Source organism: Calonectris borealis, chromosome 3 (genome assembly GCF_964195595.1).
Source record: "Calonectris borealis chromosome 3, bCalBor7.hap1.2, whole genome shotgun sequence".
NCBI lineage: Eukaryota > Metazoa > Chordata > Aves > Procellariiformes > Procellariidae > Calonectris > Calonectris borealis.
This window is the reverse complement of record NC_134314.1, coordinates 92,984,746-93,008,634: the sequence shown is the minus strand read 5'-3', so window position 1 is coordinate 93,008,634 and position 23,889 is coordinate 92,984,746. Positions and strand designations below refer to the sequence as shown.

The window sequence follows — 23,889 nt, the reverse complement described above, 5'->3', positions numbered from 1 at the left end:
GCAAGGAGCCAATCTTGTGGCTCAGAATTACATGTTCAATACAGTGTTTGTCCCCAAGTGAAGACTTCTAAGGGAACTGAAGTTTGAGTGTTATTTCCTCAGCTGTCATACTGGTGTACTCCCAGGAAAAGTGAAGACATGTACTGCCATTTTAACTCCCTAGCTGGGCAAGGATTGAAGGAGAACTGGGTTGTCAAAAATCTGAGGCTGTGGTGCTGATTGCAATGGCAGCTTTGGGGCCTAGGCTGTCTTTTGGAGGTGAACACAGCCAGTTTCTGAAGCAGGAGGCGGCTGTTTGGAGGTGGGAGTGGGAGGAGCACTGTCTTGCCTATGAATTTTCATGATAGCTGAAAGCAGACCAGAGCTCACCTTGAATCCAGCGAAAGGTTGTAACTGTGACTTTGGTTTTTATTAAAATCTAGGATTAACCTTAAGCAGGACAACTAAGAGCTCTTTAGTTATGGAATTCCCTAGTAAAACCAGACCTTCCTTCCTTCCTCCTTAACCACAGAAGGTAAGCAAGAATGAATTTTTTTTTTGTAATTATAGACCAACTGTAGTGTTTGTAGTCTACCTCTTTTGACTGAGAAGAGCAACTGCCCCTCCACACCTCTCCTGCTCAATTCTAAAAAAGTCAAGGAAGTTGGGCACTTTACAAAGAGTCTCTTCCTTAAAGATCCCTCCCCGCAGTTTTATTCAGAAATTTTTCTTGCATTTTAACACACCATCAGATCTTAGATGTACAGTATCTTCACTAGTCCTAGTGTCAAATTCCAGCAGATAGAGAGGAGATGCCCTGGGAAGGACAGATGCTTCTGCACGCTAACAGGCACATGGGCTTTAATGAGATCTACTGAGTGCGCAGTACTGAAAGGAATACAACTGATGATATTTTTGGTTCAGTGGCTGACCTAAATATTGGAAAAGAAATTTGATTCAGAACCAAACCAAGTATTTCTTCTTTTGGTGAAACGAGAAATAAAAATCTAATTTTTGGACAATTGGACAATTTAACCCACTTTTTAAAGTCTCATGTTATCCCTTTCCTTTTAATGCAGGGCAGGTCTAAAAGACACAGCAAAAATGTTTCATTTGGAAAATATCAAAAGGACCTGTTTTGGGTTTTCCAAAGCAAACTCTTTCACTCTGGAGAAGGTCAAAGTGAAACATCTGTCAGTCTCCTAATCTTTTTCTCTCCTTCCACTGAAAAATAGAGATGATAAGAAGGTACAGTTCATCGAGAAAAGGAAATCCTCCTCCTTCTCTTCAGTATTTTCTGAAAACCAGGCCATCATACTGAAGAGCCTTATTTGCAGATTTAGTGGGAAACATGCCTAAACCAGGAAAGAAGAAAAATTCCATAGGAATCAGCTTCCAAGTCAAACAGTTTCTGTAGGTCTGTGTTTGAAATCTTCCCTCTGGAAGCCTAACTTCAGGCATCAACTAATTCAGATTCTGGTCTTATTGAAACAGCATGAGAAGGAAAAACCAGCCAGACAACTCCCTATAACTATTATAATGTAAATTAATTCTAGTACTGTAAACACCTAAGGGATTGATTCTTGTAACATAAACACCAATAAAAGAAAAAAAACACCTACAATTAGTAAATAGCTTTTTTCTAAAAAAAAAAAGGTGATTTTATTGAGTTTTAATATACAGCTTTAATATGTTAGGGTAATCATACAAGATCTCTCTTGTGTTCAATTTACACATTACAATACAGACGTGAGCTAAAATCTTTTGTTTTAATGTACAAAAGGAATCCAATGTTGTCCACTAGCAGCTTTGAACTTGGCAAGAAAGGTTCTAAAGACTTTAAGTGCAGTAACAACCATACAGAATACAAAATGAATATAAGGACTTTTCGCCAAGGTATATAAACATTTGAAAACAAATGGTGCCTGCTCCACAGGGCAGACAACTAGCAAATTAAAAAAAAGTCACTGACCAATGTTCCAGAGAAGGAGGAGCATTACCCTGTGTAACAGTTCTTATAAAATGGCCTAAGAATATCTGTATCATAGAATTTGTACTGATCAGAAAAAAGGTCTGAAAAGAAACAGTAGGCAAGGAACTGAACAATCAAAAAATGACATAGTAATATAAAATATTTCCATCACTATTTAAATGCCAAATTAATCAAGCAATAGTAAAAAAAAAAAAAACCAAACCAAAAAACCAAAGCTCTTCTGTTTAAAATAACAGCACTGTTTTTGCTTATTTTCAAAGATACTTTTTTTCTTATGAACACACTATATACTTGATTGGTTCTTTCATACAGCATAATGTGTCCATTTGGTCTGTCACGTCAGTGAAGCTGATATACAATCAGCCCATCATGTCTCACCTTTGACACATTTTAATTCTTTTCTCCCCTTACGTTCACTACTCCGGTGCCTTCTCTTCTCAAGTTAAATACTTTTCTTCCTTTTCTTTATACAGTGCAGAGTATATGGGCTTAGGGTATGGAGATTTTCCTCTACTCCAGTTCACTGTCTAGTTCTGAGTTCAGCGGTGTGCAGTAGTTTGGCTTGTCTGAAGGTACGTACCCTGGGAGACACAAACACTTGTACGAACCTTCTGTGTTAATGCATTTGGCATTCTTGCAGAGAGACATCCTGTTGTTCAGCTCGTTGCACTCGTTCACATCTGCAAAAAGGGGACATCAAAACACACGCACTTAAGTCTGGTGTGTAGGTAGAACTCACTTATTTCCAGCATTGTCAAGAGTAGAATATGCTGTATGAATACATTGAGAACTACATTTTCAATTCAGATCAGGTGGAATCAGGCTGGGTCAAAAGCTGTAACAGAAGAGTATTTTATTGGGAAGAGGTGGAAGTTATCATAGGAAATCAACAGTGTATTAAATGGCCTTAAACTGTTAGATCACCAAGTCCAAATACAGCCTAAGCTGCAAAACAAAAATTTAATAATCACTTACAGGTTTTTATGTGATGACTGAAAAGTGGCTTATAAGAAAGAAGCTCCAAGTTCCTACTATAATATCTGTATTTTAAAAAATGAAATACTTTAGGAGCTGTCAGTGTTGTCAACTAAATTGTGAACAGCAAACTACCTACACTCAATATTGTGCAGCACTGGCCTGAAATAGGAAGCTACACCTTTTCTCACTAAGGAGGCCAGCTTGCCGTAATGTCCTACAGATTACAAGGGATGCAGGCATTTTATCATGATACAGCTGGGAGACCTCAGCTGTGGGTTACAAAGCATAATGCTAAGCAAGGTTAGTACAGACCTTAAATGCAAATACCAACGCATGGTCTCTACTAGGCTTATACACTGAGGGGTGTTGTTTTGCTTCATCTTCTCACTGACACTTGCTGTTCCCGTGTTTTGTTGTTTTAATTGAAGACATAGTCATTAGATGTCCTGGTTAATAGTTGTGCAGATTTACTAGTTTGAGAGTGAGAGGAATAGTCTGGTCTGTTGACCGTTGAAATCAGTGAGAATCAGGGGCCAAACCCCACCAAGTGGTTATCTGCATATTTAGGTGATTCAGCCACTCTAAAAATCTGCTCTTAAAATTACTTTTCTACTCTGGATCCAGTTCCATCTTCTTAGTTCACTAAAGCCTTATAAAAACATTTGTTTTGTATGTTAGTGTTAAATTATTGATATAAGTTTAAGCTTCATTACACAAATGTGTGTCTGCTCTTTTCTAGGCACTTAACTGAACACAGCTGTAATGACCAAGATGAACTGAGGAACACCAACATAGTTATTTCTTTAACAATATTTACTGGCCTTTGCAGTAAATCAAACAAAAGTTGGCATCTTTAATATAATTCAGGTGATCATCTGTAACCCCTTTGTTCTAGCCCCTCCTGAGGTCAAGTGACTGAGTAAACTGACAGACTAACAAAGAAGATGAAGTAATATGCTATCCTCACCAACACAAGTCATTTTGGCCATGTCCAGGTGATAACCGTCAAAGCAGTCACAGGTGTAGCCTTCCTGGACTCTTACACATCGGCCATTTTCACATCCATTCAGAATACCACATTCCTCTGCTTGTAACTCCTCAAAGCTGTTCAGAAAACCTGGGTGGAGAAAGAATTGCAAACAAGTAAGTTACAGAGCTCTTGAATCAGTATACCCAAATGTATAGTGAGAGTCTGAAATTCTCTCAGAAGTTTACTGGAATGTGACTTGACTTTGCAGAAAAGAGGTCAGCTTTAGCAGTTCTGCAGCATCTGGAGCTTTAAATGCACTAGAAAAGTGCTGTGATATGTTTCAAGATGAAAACTGAATAACTTTGTGAACTCTTAAGTTTTTAATTTGTGCTAAAAATCTGTGATTTTTTTTTTGTAAAGGAAACTGCATAATTTGACAGTATTTTTTTTGAAGGATAAATCAGTGTTTTCTAAATAGCACCTTTTACTTGAATTGGTATGCGTATCAACTTTTATGGAAACAAAGTAAGAAGTGGTAGTGCAGTTTGCAGTAAAAGGTCCTTAAAACAGTATTCTAGAAAAATAAGGTGTATGTAGGGGGAAGAGATGTATTTTAATTGATCTAGAAGAAAACATATTTAAAAAAAAAACCAAAAAAAATCAATCTCAACTGCCTTAAGGAAAGTAAGAAGAAATCAGAGACTGCTTTCCTGTTGTGGTTTTGGTTAACAACCCTTTGGCTGATACTTCAGCGACTGGTGCCAGTACAAATACCCATAATCTACCAATTGCTCCTTGTCACCATTCTAGATGGTGAGTCGTCAAAGCTAGAGGGTTGTCTTTGCATTCACTGGTTTGTACAATGCCTTTTGTACTCCCTGTCTTAGGGCTTTTTTGACAGTTATGCTTTTATGTATAAGGAAGGATGTATACTTAAAAAATTATTTGACATTTTTACATGTTCAGAGATTCTCTCTAGGACTGAATCACTCCTGTTAGTCCTGCACAAGTTTTTTAACTAGCTTTCTATTCATGGAGCAGTGTTGTAACAGGACTGCAGATGGCAGCCCATCACATCAAAAACACTTAAGGAAAAAGTCGAGAGCATTTGGGAGTTGTAGGTTTACCAGCATAATGAATATATAGCATAGAAATGGAGGGGAAATTGGAGCTGGAGTGGAGTAGAGTAGGATACATCTCCCCATCTGCCCCATAACTAATATAATTAATATAGTGACTCCACAAACAAATGATTGGTTTATCTAAAATCTATTTACTGATTGATACTGTTGCAACAGTTGTGACATGTAGATTTGCAATGCTACCTAGCAATATGAATTTCTCCCTTTCCTTGTGCTTGTTCTCCTGTCTTTTTATATTTACTTCATCCTGTCTTGGTTATTGAGGCCCTCTTTTCTCTTGTCCTGCTTTGCCTTTCCTACTCTGCCCTTGCTGTATTGTCCTCCATTTAACTTCTGTACTGTCATTTCTACTCCCCCTCCTCTTTGACTACATACATTGTTTCTATCCTGGATTTTCTCTAGCATGGTGGGATTCTTAGTAAGGATCATGCTGGTCAGTCATACACTGAATAAATTCTGGAGACACTGAACACATAATGTGGCATAAGTACTTGCTGACATATGCCACATCTCAAGAACATATACACACATAGGATGTATACAAGTGTACATTAAGTGGGAAACATTACAATCTTTTCCATGAACCTAGTAAATCACATCTCAGTGCAATAGTACTGAGAATATTGAGCAGACTGTCATGATGTATAGTTAAAATGTTATAAGAAACTTGACCAATTTTCATTACGTTCTCAAGTCCTCTAATAGAGCTTGCAGAGGGCTCATGATGGTCCTTTAAAGTGAAGATCTAATTCTAAGAAGTTAGAAAACAGTGCCAAGAAAGGGAAAGGTGCCCCCCCAAATACATAGATATCTTTTAAATACAGAAAAGGCATAATTTATTTGACTTATAGAATATATGTACATATATAGATGCATGTACATAGACATATGTACACACATATATACATATGTTTTCCTCTTTCTCTCATAAATACAGTATGTTGTAATTTTAACTAGCTAAAACCAAAATATTTATTACTCACAGAAAGTTCTACTTCACAAAATATTCTACTTCAAAACAGCTGGATGGGACTCAGGTTGTAATTCTAATATGTGTATTTGGTTCTGTAGAAGTTGTTTACACACAGGTGACAAATATTACATTGAAGTACATGGCCCTGCCATAGGATGGGAGGTATTGTCGTATTCCTCATACCACAGCAGGATTGTGACCTTGAAGACTTTGATGCCCTAAACATGTGGCAACTGTATCCGTCAGGGAATATGCCTCTGATCAGGACGGAGTCATACAGCTGTTGTTTTTGGGGTTTCTTACGCGTTTGCTTGCCACGGTATCCAATTCAGTGATAGGATGGGAGCAAGAAACATGAGCTCTGAAGCCTCTGTCCCTAAGACAGTGGACTCAGCTGTGGATTCAAAACTGTCCACAATTTTATCTTATTTATTCACTGCTGCTTATAACTTATGAAGTGCTTCTCTCCCACTCAGTATTTTATCTATCACGTTAGTTACCCAGTCATCTTTCTGGGCTTTTCATTGTGTTTGGTAGTTATCATCTGTGTGACATTTCAATTAGACACCGACACTCAGTACTGTTTAATTAAAATCATCTGGATATAAAGAAAAAGACATTTTACAATTCTGCACAGAGCTAGAAGGTCATTTAGATGCTAAATAGAAATGATTTGTGTAGTTCTGTATAAATGCATAAATTGCAATGTGCGCAAGAAATGCATATCGCCCTTGTAATAGTGTGTTGTAATCCTCCTGCCCTGTTTTGACCTATTACCGTTACTTTGAAAATAACTCCTTGTACAGGAGTAGTACTTTGGGAAAGCGTAGTGGCAACTTGTAGGCCATGTGTATAAAGCACGGGAAGTTACCAGTTCCTTCTGATACCTCCACTTTTCTTCTCTAAAATTGTGATGAAATACGCTGGATCTGTACAGGGTGGCTGATTTTGAGGAAGATGCTGAGATCTGTAAGCCTTCCTCTCCCACAAGTCTTAACAATGAGCTGTGCCAGACCGTAAAGAACCCTGATACTCCTGCAGTACAACTGAGATGCTGTATACAATCCCTCACACCCTGCTCGGCAGGCCATTCCATCTAGCCTGAAGGCTATATGCATGCATGCTCTCTGATCATACTGTGCTGTACATTTTCTCCGTTCAGCGAGAACGACTTGCATGCTCTCCGTTTCCGCCATATAAATTCTGCTGGAAAATCATGGAAAGCTGGCGTGAAGGGATTTTTTTTTTCTTTTAAACTAAATGCACTCTGAAGAAATCTGTCCCATGCTCCAAAGGAAAATTAATTTTTGAGAAGGAAAACTGGCAATCCTTTTGACCTGTAGCTGTAAATCTGTTGGTAAATACAAATTTAGTACACTTGGCAGAAACTATTTCACTATATTAAAAATTAATATTGTACTCTGAGCCCAACTGGACTCTTATACAACACTGGCTCTTGAACTAGAACACCTGACTGAAAGCTAGTGTCATAGGAATAACTAAAACATGAATAGGCCACATTACTCAGAAGCAAACAGAAGAATGAAGCCAGCTACAGGGAAATAATCCAAGTTACAATCCTCGTTTCAAGTATTTTACATAACAGAGAAACTTGCTTACGGTCTTCAACAAAGTACGGATTAGTTTCTGGAGTGTAGTGCTCCTCAAAGTCAACCAAAGCATCTTGTCCATATGGCCGTCGAGATCCTGGAACAGGAATGTTGCACAGCTGGGCATAATCCTCTGAGGGGGGAAAGAAAATAGGATATAAAACTAATCACACTTGTAACACAGGCTGCATTACATTAGTCCCAGTGAGCTGTGGTTCATATTAGCTGGAAATGAACTTATCTTCCTAGAAACACCATAAATCTGCAATTTCCACAAAGCGTTCACTCTTCAAGAAGAATGTCATTAAAATGTTAATGAGCCAAATACAGACTATTAAGTCATAGTAGGGATAACACCAGGGATAGATTTGAATCAATAACTGTACAAAAAGTTATGGGCCAGGTTCTTCTGGCCTGCAGGGGAAGAAGAGCAGAGGGATGCTGTGTATCCCGCTGCCAATGCACCCCTCTCCAGGGCTAGCTATGGTTACGCTCCTCATTCTGGTGGAACAAAGGCTACCCCAGACCATTGCGGCTGCTAGCAGAAGCCACCCCAAAGGAAGCAAACTGGAGCAGGTGGGGCCATATTGCTGGCACTGTCAGCCAACCTGCAGAAATCGCAGAATGAAAATCCTTCTAAAATAGCACACACTCATCTGCAAACTGTATCTTCAAACCACAGGCTTAAGTATGAGTGCTGTTCAAAGTCTCCTTGCCCGCGAACCTCGAAGGGCAAGAGGAAATACACGGAAAAATAGTTATACTCTGATTTTCTGCCTCTCTCCAATAGTTAGACTACACATGTTGAAGCAGACCAAAGCAACTCTTTATTTTAGGTGTCAAAGTCCATGTCTGAAATGCTGATGTAGAATTTGATTTTTTAATTTGATTTATTGTGTCACCTCTGTTTCCATTACCATTTACTAAAATATATACAAGACAATTTATTTGAAAATAGAAACGTTGTTAAAATACAGCAATCCAGGTGCTCCTTTACAGTTGCTACAGACTATTTAGCATCTGTTTCTGTGAAGATTGCCTATGTTCTGAGAATCAGGCAGAGTAAGGACAGGAAAGAAAACCACCAAAAGAGAGAGAGGAAAAAAAGCCCTAAGCAGATACAAAATCCAAGAATTGCAGATGGTTACAGAGCCAGAAACCTCATGCTGTGTAGAACTGTCCCAGACAGCAAATAGCTGGATAAATCCAGACTGCCTCTAGACAGTGCAGAGCACAGCCCCGCTTGCTGCCCAGCATTGTCATTTTATTTTCACAGGTAGTATCTCCTCCACCTGGAACAGTTTTATTTTGTACTGAAAACAACAAAGTGTTCAAAAAGTCTCTTTGAATTCTGTGGTCAACAACTTGGCTCTTTGAGAGCATAAAACTGTACAGTACAGGCAAAGCTTGTCTGTGCACCTCACAGAGCTGTCATGGGTGCCAGTCCAAGTCTGCAGAATGAACTTCCCAGAGAACTTACAAATCACTGTAAATCTCGCCACCTTCTGCTTCAAGTGCAAGGTGATTTCCACCAACGTGCATCCTCCAGAATATATTTATATACAGTAATAATTATATTCAAACAAACCCCTCCTTTCCCAGATGAAAAAGTACACTGCCCAGGAGAGACATCCCATGGCACATGAAACAAAGCCAGCATGAGAAAATAAACTGCATATAGCAAAGGTTACTTACATCCCTTAATGCACAGCTTCCCACTGAGATACTATGACAATCGGCATAGTTTTAAGAGCTGTCGTAGGACCAGAAACACCCTATTCTTCCTTCCCCACATCTAACCCCAAATAACATCCACGTATGGGGACAGCCAGGTTATCATCTCAGATGGACTCCTTCATTGTTTTGTGTTGAGCTATTCATTATGCCCAAGGGCTCTGATACGTACACAGAGAAAAGCTGTGCAGAAGCGTAAAAGCACTTTCTCACAGATGCACACAGATGTTCTTGGCAAAGGAAATCTATGCTCTGCTGCAAAATACTAATTCATCTGGCCTGTGTGGAAGAAACCTCCACGCAAAACCAGTCAGTGAACGGCAAGGGGACAAGGCAAGCAGGTCTGAGGGATCACTGCTTCTTCCACATGAACGTGATCTGATGGAAAGGATTGGACAGAATGTGGACATTGGCTTCTCAGATTACTCGGTGCTGATTTTGCACTTAGTGATACTGGTAATAGAAGCAATGTTCTTCTTCTGAAGGAAGCAATCAAAACATCTGAAAATCCATAGCGCTGGAGCTCTCATGTACATGAGAGTTGGGTAGTTAGAGGATTGTGCAAGAGTATTTTATATTGCACATTTGCCAATGCAAAGTTGTTTATTATCTGAAGAAGAATAAAGAAATACTGACAATAGAAACTTGTTTCCTGCCACACTGGTCCTTTGCCAATCAAGTTCTGGATGTCTGCATTTTTAGGTCTCATTATGAGTAAATTAGTGGCTACAAAATGATGAAGAGCTGTTTTAGGACATACTGTAAACTTGGTATTTGTTACAAGGAGTTGTAACTATATCAAGGTCTAAGGCTATACATGTAACTGTAATAATCTATTAACCTCTTGAAGTCTATTATGCTTAATTAACCGTTTGTTAATACACTCTAATCTTTTAATAATTTATACATTATTTGTATATAGAGCTTTAATACAAAAGCTAACAGAGCATTAATAGTCTTAAGTCACTTTAGAATGTATACACCTATCCTCCTTATATACAATTTATATCATTGTTTTGATACATGAATACATGATGATTTAGAACTACCTATAATACTCTCTTAATACTGTATGTTCTGTTTCGTTGTCTGAGTAGTGTAGACTTTATCTCTTGTCTTTTGTAATGTGTTGATTCAGTTACTAGGAGGAGATAAACCCAAGGAGAGCAACAGCAACCCACCTAAGAAACCAAGAGTAGACATTCAGGACCAGTAATAATGGCAAGTTATCTATGCCACCTCGCTGAGCTTGTCTTTTTTTTTTTTTTCCAGGGAAGAAAAGGGTGAGCAGAGATGAGAGTACAAGGACTGAAAGGCATTCGGGGGGCCACATTCTGGAAAGATCACGAGAACCAGTGTTTTGAAATAAGGTGAACCAGAGACTTGGATAGCTGAGAAAAATGAACTCATCAGAGTCCCCCTCTGGAGGATAGAACAAGTTACGGCAGGCAAGACAGATGCGTACATCCAATTTCTGTTGTTCTAAACTTTTCCCCTTGCTATGCTATGTTCCTACAGTTCAAATTAAAAATAGTGTATTTCGGGTCACGTGCTCTGTGCTGGTCACAATTTTCCAGGGAAGGGAACTAAATGAGAGTGCTGTAAGGTTTGTGGGTAAAAGCATGACTGGTGCACAGAAAGTTGCAGCAAGTATATAAATGAGAGAACAGAATGATATTGCCCTAGGGAGATGACAGTGGGAGACTTAGATCAAGAAGGCGGTAAGGGGGCAGAAAGCAAGGGAAAATCTGTAACTACCCCTGAATGACAAAAACATTTCAGTTGTCACAGAAATTAATGCTCACTTTCAAAATAATCTTTCATGTAAAGTAAAAAAAAAAAAAGGCATTTTCTGTAATTCACAATCAATGATAAAACCTTTTTCTATATGGATTTCTTTTCTCTGCTCGCTCATCTCCTGGCTGTGATCGGGGACAATACAACTGTGGTTCAAGAAGAAAAAAAGACTTGTATTTTTCATATAATTTAGTCTACATTGCTCCATGTGTTTCTAAGTTTTTCTCATAACTTGCAAATGAAGCATTGAGATAGCTTGTTGTATAACTTAGGATAGCTATTATAAAAGGAAGCTGATGTATGCTTCCAAAAATGTAAAGGACATTTTTTTAAGTCAGATGTGTGCATGTAAAACCAGCGTGTTAGGGGATTACAGCTAGACGCACAATGCGTACTGGCACAGATGTTAGCTGTAATTGGTGATGAAAGCTAGGCTGACAGAGACGACGCAACATGAATTGGATGGACTGACTGGCTTTTAGGTGTTCATTAGCACAAGTGCAGCTGTGCAAATGTGCATCTAATTTGTGTATACAGTTGTTGTAACTGCACAAGCCTGTGTGGGCCTTTTTTGTATTCTCTAGTCAGAAAAAATATTCCATATTTGATGTATTTAAAGCAAAATATTATATAAAAAAGCTTTTCCTGACATAACCATGGAACAACTGCACCACAGCCAATCCTACCTCCTGCCCATAAAGCAAGCTTTATTTCTGTTCCAGCTCCTCAGAATTGTCACCATCACACACACAAAAAAAAGGAGCCAAAGCTATCAACACCAAGGCAGTTCCTTCAAGTTATTTAAGAACGCAACAGTTTGTCCATGGAAGAAATCACTGGAGAGACGGACAAAGCCAAGAAAGCATTTATTACATGTAATATATGTCCCTTCCCAACCAGAGGTTCTGGACATCAGTCTGATTTGGTTAAACTTACGCTCTCTCAGGACACTGCATCATCTGTGAACCAAAGCTGAAGATACCTCCGCTCTACATTTAGATTGTGCCATTTGACAATTTAGATCATTTGACAACCTCCATGAACAGATGCTGAGGTTTGTGGTGCTCAGCATTCACATATATTCTACAACTCTTGGTGCTAAAGAAAAAGGGAAAGGTACCAGTCTTAAAGGATTTTTTTCATGAGTTAAGAAGGATATTCATATCCTCACATGGAGATAACTTTAAATGAAATCACTGAAGAAAAGCTCACAGTGGATGTAAAATTCTTGTTAAAATTGAAGTAATTACCAACCTGATTATTTCAAAACCTCTTGGTAGTCACCTTTTGTTCCTCAACTAAGTCTGCTCAAATTTCCTAAAACAATCTTCTCTCTCCTACTGCTCAATGCAGATTGTTAAAAGTTGTAGTAAGAGCCAGGTTGTTTCTGCCACAACCTTGCAAATGGCTTTCTAACTCCTTGCTGACTCCCATGTACACTTGGAATGTGAGGTTCCATGAGGAAAACCCTTCCAAGGCTATTCTGCATGTCTCTCCTAAACTTCAGAAAAAGCACTGAAAATCATCATCAAGAGAAATGAAAGCAGCCAAAAATCTGCACAATTGAGCAAAAGACTTTGAATATTCAAGGCCCAATCACTGTAATATTTTGAGCCCAAAGGATAATCCATTTGTCCAGAGTCCTTACTAGAAAGGAAGGAGGCACAATGCCATCCTAAAGGGAAAGACGAACAATGGTCTGCAGAAATGAATCCAATGCCTCCCTGCTGTTCTTTACCATCTCAAAAGTTTAAGACAGATGGAAACTCATCCTTTACACACATTGGTTTTCCCTGTACTTCCAGATCTTCATGAGTGACATTAGCCAGGAAACACTAAGGGAACACCATGTTCTCATAACATGAAAGCTCAGCCCAGAACTAACTCATAATGTTTACAAAGGATACAAAGTTCCTTGCAACAAAAATGCAATCCAAACAATCTGTCCTGCCAGAAAGAGTAGAATTCAACAACTACATCTAGGCATCTCCAAAGGTCTGCACCTGAAGTAGTCTCCAGTGTCCCTTTTTAGTCCATGGAAAGACATAACCACTTCTAGGACACTATCTCATCCTAAAGTAGATGTCTAGAACAGGTCAGAGGAATCTAACGCTCAGGGTGCCTATTTCTCTTCCCTGATGGAAGGGGAAACTGGTAGGACCAGCACAGATGTGGGTTTCTGTGTAAAAAAAACCACGTGAAATTGGCCAAGAGAAATCCTACATGATACAACACCCCAGATGATTCACGTTACCCACTACCCACACCCTAGTGTTCTCCTAGTCTTGCAAATGCTAAGATGGAGATAAAGAGAAACTTCAAGTACAACATGAGTCTTCAGCAGTTCTTTATGCAACTTCTAGTCCCACAGAACATCTGTAACATCTACTGACTGGCGTTCTATCATTGTACTTTCCACAGATCTTCTAAATATAAAGTGGTTCCATAAAAACCCACAAACTACTAGAATTTAAAACTTACAGTAAAAGACTACAAGGTATGTAGAAGGTTACACAAATAAGGAGGCTGATAAACTGAATGCTTGTGTCCTTTACAGTTGCCTAAGAATGCATTCATGACACTTAGTAGTCAGAATACCAACAAGTTCTTAGTTATAGATGTAGTAATGTACCCCCACCCTCAATAAATAGTTATTAAAACATCTGTTAAAACTGCAGAGTCCCAGTCCTACCCTACCCCCTTTTTCCATATCAAAACTTCTCCAGGCAGCCACCTACAGAAGGCAAAAGCACCCTCCTGAACAGACCGGCATATCTTTAGTTCAAGGGCACCTAATTCCACCTTCCTAGCATCCTAAGGTGTTACTGAAGCACAGGTGGTACTGCACTGCAATAACAAACTCCAAGACAGGTTTCCGAAGATCATTTTACAAATACAAAAATAGGCAGTCTCTCTAAATTAAACACTGACCCCAGCACACCACTTTACTCAACATTTTGTAGCTGTTACTTCTATCTCCTCCCTTCAAATTTCCTTGTCTAAAAATCCACTCCAGTGCCATAAGCATCTCACCAGAGCTTCTGGAGGCTCAGCAGGTTTATAATTCAGGTGTTACATGTTCAGGTTAATATGAGATGTGTATGGCCTTATTTTAGATTCCAGATTTTTTCAGTCTTGGCCAGTTGCTCTGTTTTCTGGCATGGATGCTTTGACCCAGCTGCTAAACCCATCAGTGCCTGACCTGCTGCCAGTTACTAGAGCATCGACTCCGGATGGAGACAGTTGAGTCTTACAAGCACTAATACTAAATTGACCAAGGAAGCAGAACTTCTGAAGGCAGGTAATCTGACAGGTTTTTTTGGGGGGGGGGGGCAATGAAGAAAGGATGTTTTGCTTTTGTTATCTAAAACAAAAGTATCCAATTTTCTAATTTTCCTCAATTGGTCAATTATTGCAGATTGCAAATGACAAACCTCAAATAACACAGAGGTTTCTTAAGGATAATTACTAAAAGGTCTTTGGGCAAGTACAGCTTAACACCACAACGAGCCCAGAGAGAATACATTTCAGTAGTTAACATTTTGGTATTGGATGCAATCTCTGAAAGCCTTTAACTGTACTATGATGATATCATAAGATCATAATGTTAGAACCAATGTAATTGAAAACAATCTGTCTTTGCTTCCTTTGTTTAATGACAAGAAGGCCTGCCCCACAAAATCGATTGTACAAGTAAGAACTGTAGTGATGTGATTGAGTACGTTTGCACTATTTTGATCAGGATTTTGAACTAGTATTTTGAGCTTGTTCCTTGATACTGTCATCAAAATACTTATCAGTCTTACTGTTGTTAAGATGTTGCTGTTCAGTTGCAATACGTCAACAGGAGCTACTTATTTGTGTCAGGCTCTGATGTTTAGTGTCATTTTCAGTGGGGTTTGTTTGATCAAGCACTCATTAGTAGATTTTAGAATTTACGTAGTTGCTAAGATTTCTGTTTTCATGCTGATGAAAGGCTGGATTTCTTTTTCATTGTATGGGTGAATTCTTACAAAAGTTCTCTATTTCTGACTGGTTTTATGCTGGATGCTACTTAAACAGGACATTTAAATCTTGTCATGAAAAATGGAAGTGTTTTCAAGAAAGCTGGGACATCAAAGTTAGAGGTTATTTTTATTAAAGTGTGAATTTGTTTTAGAAGGGACTTGCAAATGTATCACTTACGATGGTAGGCCTGTATTTCCTTCTTTCTAAGTGCAGCATCTAGATCCTCAAATACAAGGGGAGTACAAACAAGGTGAAAGGAAACCACAGATGAGTGAATGATCTGTTCTATGATCCAGCCCATTTCATGGTGAAAGTCTTCCGGTGATAACGCTTTTCACATCCCCAGGTCTTATTTAACATGTGTTACAAATCTTCAGAATGCCCCTAACTTGGGAAATAAGCAAAATCCTTCAGTAGTAAATTTGCCGACAAAATACACGAGTGTTTAAAAATGGAGAAATTCCAGGTTCCCCAGCCAGGACTTGAACCTGTGACCTGCTGGCCCAGAGGTGTGAAAGCACTCTCTTGGGCCAATGATATCACTTTAAATGCTACAAACTGAAGACATGTCAGATGAATCATTTATTCAGTTCAGTCAGCTTTGAATTTTTCTTGGTAAATGTTCCTGAAAAGAGAGCTTCCAGGTTTCTCTGGCTTCTCTGGCTTCCAGGTTTCTCTGTGTGTGTGTGCACGTGTGTGTGAGGACACATGAGCATATACCACCTCCACTAAGAAATGTAAGCTTCTATGTTTGTTCTAACATAATAAAGATCCAATATGTTTTTATTTTTTTAACCATCTACGTTCCAATCTGATGATTTAAAGTATTTGGGATCAAGGTATGTCTCATAGTTTCAGTTAAAGCACATACTTTTCAATGCATATTAAACTTCACTTAAAATTTATCTTATGTCTGGAGGAAGAAAGATGTTGTGATCCAACATAATGCTTTTCAGCTTTGACTGAGGGTCATCCAAGTGACATTTAATATCATGTTATCCATCAGGAACCTTTATGTCTTTTTTTTTAATGAATTTCTCAAGTTTCTTCATAGACCTAGTTGGGATCTGCACCCCACTGTTGTCACAGGATTGCTGCTCCAGAATCCTGTGGTCCTAATGATCAAAATCCATCTAATTTCAAGCTTAAATATGTTCAGACAGAACTTGTTCCAATTTTTTCCTCACATCAGCACTGTTACTTAACTTAAAAGCTTGTGGGAATCCTCCGTGATCACGCTGTGGCAGAGAGTCTTACCGTTTGCAGCCTTTGTTCTGCATCTAGGTTTGGCTTTTTTTGTCTTCCCTTGTAAGACAGGTTCTCTGTTCCCTGACCATCTTGGTAGTCTTTCTCTGTTCCTTTTCAGATTTATCCTGCTTTAAATGTAACTAGCTAGAAATCTTCAGAAGCAAGTCCCGTACCTACCTGAACTCTCTCAGGAACAGCTTTCCTTCCTTCTCTCAGGATTGCATCCTTGCATGACACAGATGGGTCACTGTCACCACATGATTAACTTTGTACAAAGAAAAACTTTATTCTGCTTTATTTTTCCACCTGAGGAGCTCCAGGTCATAGCAACAATTCTTGCTATTAGCTACTGCCCTTTATTTTTTTTACTATTACATTTCGTTCCATTGCAATTGTTATTCTAGCAGGTGTAGTAATTCAATGCCTGGGAATGTCCTCCTATAAGATTTGTTCTGACAAAGACATTTCAGAGATTTCCATATCTCATAAATAAAACTGCTGTCATGCCCTGTTTTTCTTCTTCAGTCTCTTTCTGGGGTAAGCATCAGCTAGCACTTACTCCAGCCAACATCATCAAAATCAGGCACTTTTTTCAGTTGCTGCACTTCCAAAACAAACTCACACAAGTAAAGATATATAAAAACAGGTTCAGGGACCTTGCAAGTAAATTATAAAAACATAAAACCCAAGCGGACACAAACAGCCACATTAATGCTGCACTGAGCTTCTCTATGTAGTTTTAAGTCCAGGGTTCTTGCTACAAGTAAAACATGTACTGCTTTAGCCACAACATTATGGTTAGAGTAACACAAGCCCACGTGAAAATCCAGGTATGATCAGAATAAAATGCTTTACAAGTGTAGCATGGTATTCCTACATGGAAAACCATATTACTGAAAGACACATTTGTAGTAAGAAAGCTACATCCAAACTAGGCCTTGGAATAGTTTGTATGGGGGAGAAGTTAGTATGGTACCAGACTGTATATACCAGGGCTGACATATCTCAGGCACAGCATGACATACACCTATGCTGCTTCCACTGGTCTCTTCTCCAGTCCCTAGTCCCCAGAAGTAAGCCTGTGTGTCAATGACAACGTTTCTGTCTATATCTGTTTAGCTTTTGTAGTCACCACAAGAAGAAGCTTTTACCTGAAATATCTTGGAACAATGTCTCATTTCTAAACACGTAAACAAAATATAGGCTTTTAAAAATATGACTGTCAGTCAGCTTTCTTTAACATTAAGTTATATTCCCTGGAAATTAGTACCTTATTGGTACTCCATTTCCCTTATCTATCTTAAATCGCTCATCTATACATTTGATAATATCTGAGCATATAGCCATATAATAACAACTCATACTTTGATAGGTTTAGCGATTCTAAACCACAACTTATCAGATCCTTATCAGGCAAACACATCTAATTGCAGCCAGCCTGGCAGAATATCGCACTGAAAAATGCATCTGAATGTATAATACCAGCAACAAAAATCCAAACCAGTAGCCTGTAGAGTATCATGCGTGTGTGTGCATGTGAACTGCATCTGTATTTTCATAGATGGTTTTTAATTTGTCAGTCATGTTAAGGAATTCTGCTACCCTTAAAATGCCCTCCTGTTTCCACTGAGGTTCTAAACTGCCAATGACTGATAGTTCCACCTGAAGGAAAGGGGTCCTGTAAGTGCCAGAAAATAAAAGCAGCTACATTTTAAAAATCTAGACTGTAATGATTTCCCCTTAATTAATGAGAAAAATTTCCATTAGTTCATGAAGGGTTAGGTTTTTTGTTCTTTCTTATGTTAGTAGCCCTAGTATAAATAAAAGGGATTAAACTGATTAAGTGTTTCAGATTTTATTCCAAGAATTGCCATGTACGTTTCCTTACCTGACTCCTTCATAGGACACAGTGCACACTGCATGCCCCAGGCTTCACCGTATAGGCAACAGCACTCAGTATATGTAGTCTGCTTTCCAACCAGAGGTCGACTACAAACAAAATCATCACTTAGATGCTGCCAGCAAAGATCCTGGTAGACCTCAGTTTCTTCAGTTTGTTCTGATGGAGAAGACAGTATTAGATCATCACTGCAGCACTGTTACTTAAAAAAGATACTTGCATAATGCAGAATTTTCTAAACTTAGCTAAGAAAAATAACCTAGCTTTACAGACTTCGCTGAATACAAGTTTAAGCTTAGAAGTCATGACCATTTTTAAGTGCCTGAGGTGGCTCATCCCTTGAGTGTTCAGCTTTGCAAAAATCTTAAAAGGTTCTGATTTGGCACTATTAGGCCAATTTAAAAGCACATTGGGTTGGACTCCCAAGAAATAAAACTTCCTAAATCAATAGTCATTGCTGAACGCTTACACTGACTCCGTTCTGCTTTTCATGGAATTTAACAGAGCTTGACAAAAACCAGTGTTAGGATAGAGGTGAATATTTGGGGAACTCCATCCACGGAATGAATCTTTAAAAGTTGTTATTTTGCTTTTCTTATATTGCCGTCAACGGCATCTGAAAGAACTTTTACAGCTAGGGCAGAGCTGAACAAAAATTTTACATGGGCTCAATGGGAGACTGAACAAATACTTGGAAGAGTGTCCCATTAACTAAATGGACAAACTACATCAGGCTCAGGAAATCCCCTGAGCTGAAAATAGCTGGAGGCTGGGAGAGTGCTGGGGAGGGTGAGGAGAAGTATTGTTTATCTGCTCTTCTGGTCCCTAATCATCCACTTACAGCTATTGTTAGAGACAGAATACTGCTGTGAACTACTGTCACATTCTTATGAACATTAACAAAAACATGTATTTTTGTCAAAGCTGGAATATTTCAGAGGCATACTAGTTCTGACAAAGATCTCAGTAGGAACAATTCCTAGTCCTAGCAATCTCTGATCACTGCTGATGGGAGGGAGAGGAACTGCAAACTTAATCTTCCACTTGGAATGTAAAAACCTCAGCACAATTGTTTTGTAAAGACATCTGCAAGGTTTTGATTTTGTTCCAACATAGAATGAAAAATAAGTGTTGTCACAAACTAAGGTTCTGTTTTGTCTGTGCCTATCTATTAACTGAATTTTTATGTGATGCACTGGTGCATGGGTGAGGATAGAATTGAAACCTAGCTCAAGAGTAAAATGGTGAGTTCTGAAAGTGCAAACGTGATCAGAATTTAGATACCTATTCTACCAAGAACTTTACAGAATGCAGTAAAGAGCAGCAGCGGGTCTCTGCAACCAACTCCAAATTCTGCTGGCAGCAAAGGAACCAGCCTGCCCCCTCCTCCTCTGCGTTAGGGACGACATTGCCAGTAGTGATAACGAGGCTTGAGCGCTTTGTGCTGGGTGAGATGATCATTGCGGTATCAGCCCCGATGTTGCATGACGGAAGACCCTTTGGGCCCTTGCATTCTCTTCACATCCTAGAAGAACCCAAAGGATAGTCCTGCTCTTGGTTTGTTTAACTGAAGATTGAATAGAAGTGCTGTGGTTCTTTCACAGTTTCAGGCAAGAGGATGACCACATTACTCCTCAAAAGTATCAGTCGTATAATTTGGAGTGACTAAAGCAGGCATTCAGTCTGTATTCCCATTTCCTTTCACAGAAGCATCTTAGGAAAATTCATTGCAAGTTGCAGGGACCAGAGGTCTGGATTTATAGCTAGACAGTGCCAATATTAATCAAACCCATTGTAACATTTGTTTCAAAGATGTGTGTGGCATAGACAAAGCTGTGCAGACTGCATAATGCTCTGGATTTCTGAGACATTTCTAAGAATCTCGTAATATCTAACATTTTTTCTGAAATCAGTGTCTACTGAAAGTAAAAGAACATGCAAAAACCTTACTTTAACAGTGACACTGCAGCCCACAGCTTGAAAATGTGAGCTCAATGTACCCTCAATATTAATCAATTGAAAGCACAGATACAATTTCAGCTATTTCCTCCTGTATCCTGTTATTCCTGGTTTTATTCCTTGCTTTGTTAGAACTCCGAACTGAATCTCCAGAGTTAGCCCACAGCCAAACCCCAGCCTTAGTGAGACAGCAATCAGGCTGTGCCTCATTACCTACGAGGCTGGACGAGGCAGACGCAGAGCTGGTGAATCAGGAGGCTGAAGACTCCCCAGCCCAAGCCTAATCTTATTAATAGTTTCAGCAATCTCCTTTCTGCATTGGCAAAGTGGAGCCCTGTGGAGTCCTACATCACGATGCCTTCTGGATCAACAGATGATGGTCCAAGAATTGCCTTCCAAAATCCTCCAAAAGAGCAGGCTCATCGAAGCATGACCCAGTCTAAGCTTACTGGGGTCTGTAGCCATGTCAGCAGCACCTCGTAGAGGTGTACTCACTTCAGTAATATGTATAATGGATCATACCACTTGAATCTGCTGGTCTGATGCATCGCTTTTCTGTTGCGTCCAGAACCATTGGGTGTGTACAGAAACAGTTGTAAGATCCTTCTGTGTTAATGCACTGGCCATCAATACAGCTGTTTGGGTCCTGACATTCATCCGTGTCTTTAAAATGGAAGGAAATGAATCAAGGAGAGCCAGCACAAAGTAGTCGCATTGTGTTAATCCATGTTTATATTTTCCTATATTAGCAGCAGATTTCCCTGCATGCCTTTTGTTAATTACCACAAATACCAATTGCTGGCAGCAAAACCCTGCCTGTGCCCATGGCCGAGGACAGACAGATCAGCAGGATGCTGACCTCTAAACCTCAAGTACTAGGGAGCATCTGGATGAGGAGGCTTGCTGGGGGGGTTAGAGTGCTAGGCATGCCCTGCATCCAGCACAGCTGCAGCCGCTTCCCACGTTCCTATCCCTTTAGGACAGTACCAGCAGGCATTAGAGGTGGGCATACTCTCTGAGACTCTTCACGAGCTGGTCAGGAGAAGGGATCACCTTATCTAGCCACAGTAGTTTTATTCCTTAGTTTGGCTTGGAGAGGAAAAGCAGAAATTTAGCTCAAAGGGAAGAGCAGGCCATTTTACTTCAAATAAATGACATTGAATCAGCAAAAAACCCACCCTTTCTAAAGAACAACCATAGAATCCCAAGGTGAAAGGTTCTCTTATTGCGGTTGCAAAAATTACTTCCTTTCATTACGCTATTCTGCACATTACACATGGTTTTCTGCTTACAAAGCAAAAGCCAGCGTCACAGTTACGAGTAATTCTCTGTTGAATACCAGAACCAAAGGAGTACAAGGCTGTGCAGACTAAAATGGGCTTATCAATGACTTGAACTGTAATTTCACATTGCATATTAACTTCTTGTGGAAAATATGTGTCCTTGGAAAAAAAAAACAAACTGCGTTAATTTGATTTATTGTAGTAAAAGCAGCACACTTACCAAATGAAAGGTGAGCTTCAACATACAGGCTTTCACTGCTCACTCCATGTACAAAGAACAGAAGGCTAAATTGTACCTTGGCAGAGTGAAGCAGCAGTGCACATTTGAGGAGGGAGCCACCTCCGATCCCTTTGTGCTGCCTGCATAAAGGCTGCTATCAGCTCTAGACTATGCACTCAAAGGAGCACAAGGGGCTGTTTTGGACATGGAAATTCCTGGGAGCAATTTGCTGAGAAAGGAAGCAAATAAAGCAAGCCCTGCTCTACAGGCCATTGCCATGTCAGCCAGAATTGCTGCCCAGCCAAGCAGAAGGGAAGGGAAATGACCCAATGCCTCTTAAAAAGCTGCTACGGGAGTTCGGAGTCCCAGTGTTCCTCCCCTTGCTGGGAATACCGCAGTTCTGATGGGAATCCTGCTGTACGAGTCTGCTTGTTTTGGCCATCTGCATACCATTATAGTGACAAGACCATTTTAAATAAACTTACCAAAGCATTGGAGCTTAACAGGGTCATAGTATGTGCCTTGTTTGCAGTAGCACTCATAACCTGGCTGCGTATTCAAACAGAAGCCATTTTTACAGATTTCTTGTCCAAAGAGTTGGCATTCATCAGCATCTGGGGAGAAAACATTAAAGGTTGTGTTACCATAATTATTATGAGGCCATGCAGAGGAGCAAGATGGAATAAAGCCTATACACTTCTCTGTTCAAGCAAACTTCACTTTAAACAGAGGGTCCCAGGAGCACGGATACCCACAGGAAAAAAAAACGGTGTGGAAGAGGCTACGATGTGCTCATAGCCAGAATGGGAAAGGGAAAACTGGTGGACCATGACTTTCCCTTTCCCTTGTCAGAGTAAGTCCTGTGGCACGCAGAGACTGGAAGAACCTGCAGCTCCCTTTTCTTTCCTTCGGTACCACATTGCTCTTATCTCCAAGCAAAACAGATGAAGAACATGGCCTGTATTTTCCAATATAATTTGCTTTACCCAAGGGATTCTCACCTAATTTAATTGCACCATCTAATTACAAAACTAACTAATGCTTATGGATGGACTTTGTGACTGATCTCCTCTCTCCACACAGTTTGGTGACTCTGCTGTGCGTGGTAGGGAATCTTCACATCCGTACTGCTTGTGACTTCATTTTTCAAAGCTATATGCGCAACTTCTGTGGAGACTTCCTATCACGTAGGAACAATTGTGTCTGTTGCTAAATATAAGGCTGCAACTGCTATAGACCTAGTGACAACTGACAAAGAGAATCTACCACACTTTCAAATGAGGATAAATGTTTTCAGGGAGATTTCACGGAAAATATATGCCAGCTCATATATAGCTTTTCACAGTTGTACACATTTTTTCCCAGTCTTGTACTTATGCATTTGTTACTGTTGGAATTCCATTTGCGTCCTTTTTTCCAACCTACTTTTCATTTGCTAGACCTACCTAGAATAGTCTGTTAAAGCTAGGCTGGTATTAAAAATGGCAATAAAAAGCACAATGTGAAGTAGGTGATTCTCCTCTCAATACCAATTGTCTTAATCCACTGTCTTCTATAGATTTACTCCCCATTTACTCTGAGGCAACACAGATTTTAGCCCAAAGCTGTCATTTCCAGCTGTACAGCAGTTTTAAAGGTGAATTACACAAATGCTTACTTTTTCCAGAAGAACTCAAAGTGCTATAAAGCTGTTTATTTTTACAGCTACTCTTCCAGCCACTAAGTGGCTTCAAACATTAAATATTTTAAGTTTGACTGTTTAACAGCAAGAACAATGCAAATGTCAGGTACACGTCTGTCTTTTTCCTGTGGAACATGGATTTGTGTCTGGGGAAAAATGGGAAAGCCTGGGAGTAGAGTCAAGGAAGGCTAGCTGAGTATATACACTTCTGACAGATAATTCCAATTAAGAAAATAGGAGTTGCTCCTATAAGCAGAAGGTTGTGGACAAAAGCAATAGGAACATACGAGTTAGTGTAACAGAGAAAGATCGCATTACTAAAAGTACATTTATTGTTTGTCCTTTGTGCCATTCCTACAGTTATTACAAAATAAACTTATTGAAAACAGAAAGAGTCGTATTATGGCAAGGATT

The 23,889-nt window shown here is 39.4% G+C and overlaps 1 protein-coding gene across 3 annotated transcripts in view; it reads right to left on the bottom strand.

The window, feature by feature from the left end:
- Positions 1 to 1,611: 1,611 nt before the first annotated feature.
- Positions 1,612 to 23,889, bottom strand: part of LTBP1 (latent transforming growth factor beta binding protein 1) — a 137,775-nt gene continuing 115,497 nt past the window's right edge. For 2 of the 3 annotated variants that reach the window (XM_075146696.1, XM_075146695.1), the window contains exons 24-29: positions 22,280 to 22,408; positions 20,814 to 20,954; positions 18,321 to 18,491; positions 7,656 to 7,778; positions 3,918 to 4,067; positions 1,612 to 2,652 (exon numbers count right to left, since the gene is read on the bottom strand). In XM_075146696.1, the coding sequence (XP_075002797.1) occupies positions 2,483 to 2,652; positions 3,918 to 4,067; positions 7,656 to 7,778; positions 18,321 to 18,491; positions 20,814 to 20,954; positions 22,280 to 22,408 (884 nt within the window). In that variant the 3' untranslated portion in view covers positions 1,612 to 2,482. The remainder of the gene's footprint in view (positions 2,653 to 3,917; positions 4,068 to 7,655; positions 7,779 to 18,320; positions 18,492 to 20,813; positions 20,955 to 22,279; positions 22,409 to 23,889) is intronic. The other variant, XM_075146697.1, reaches the window with a different exon arrangement.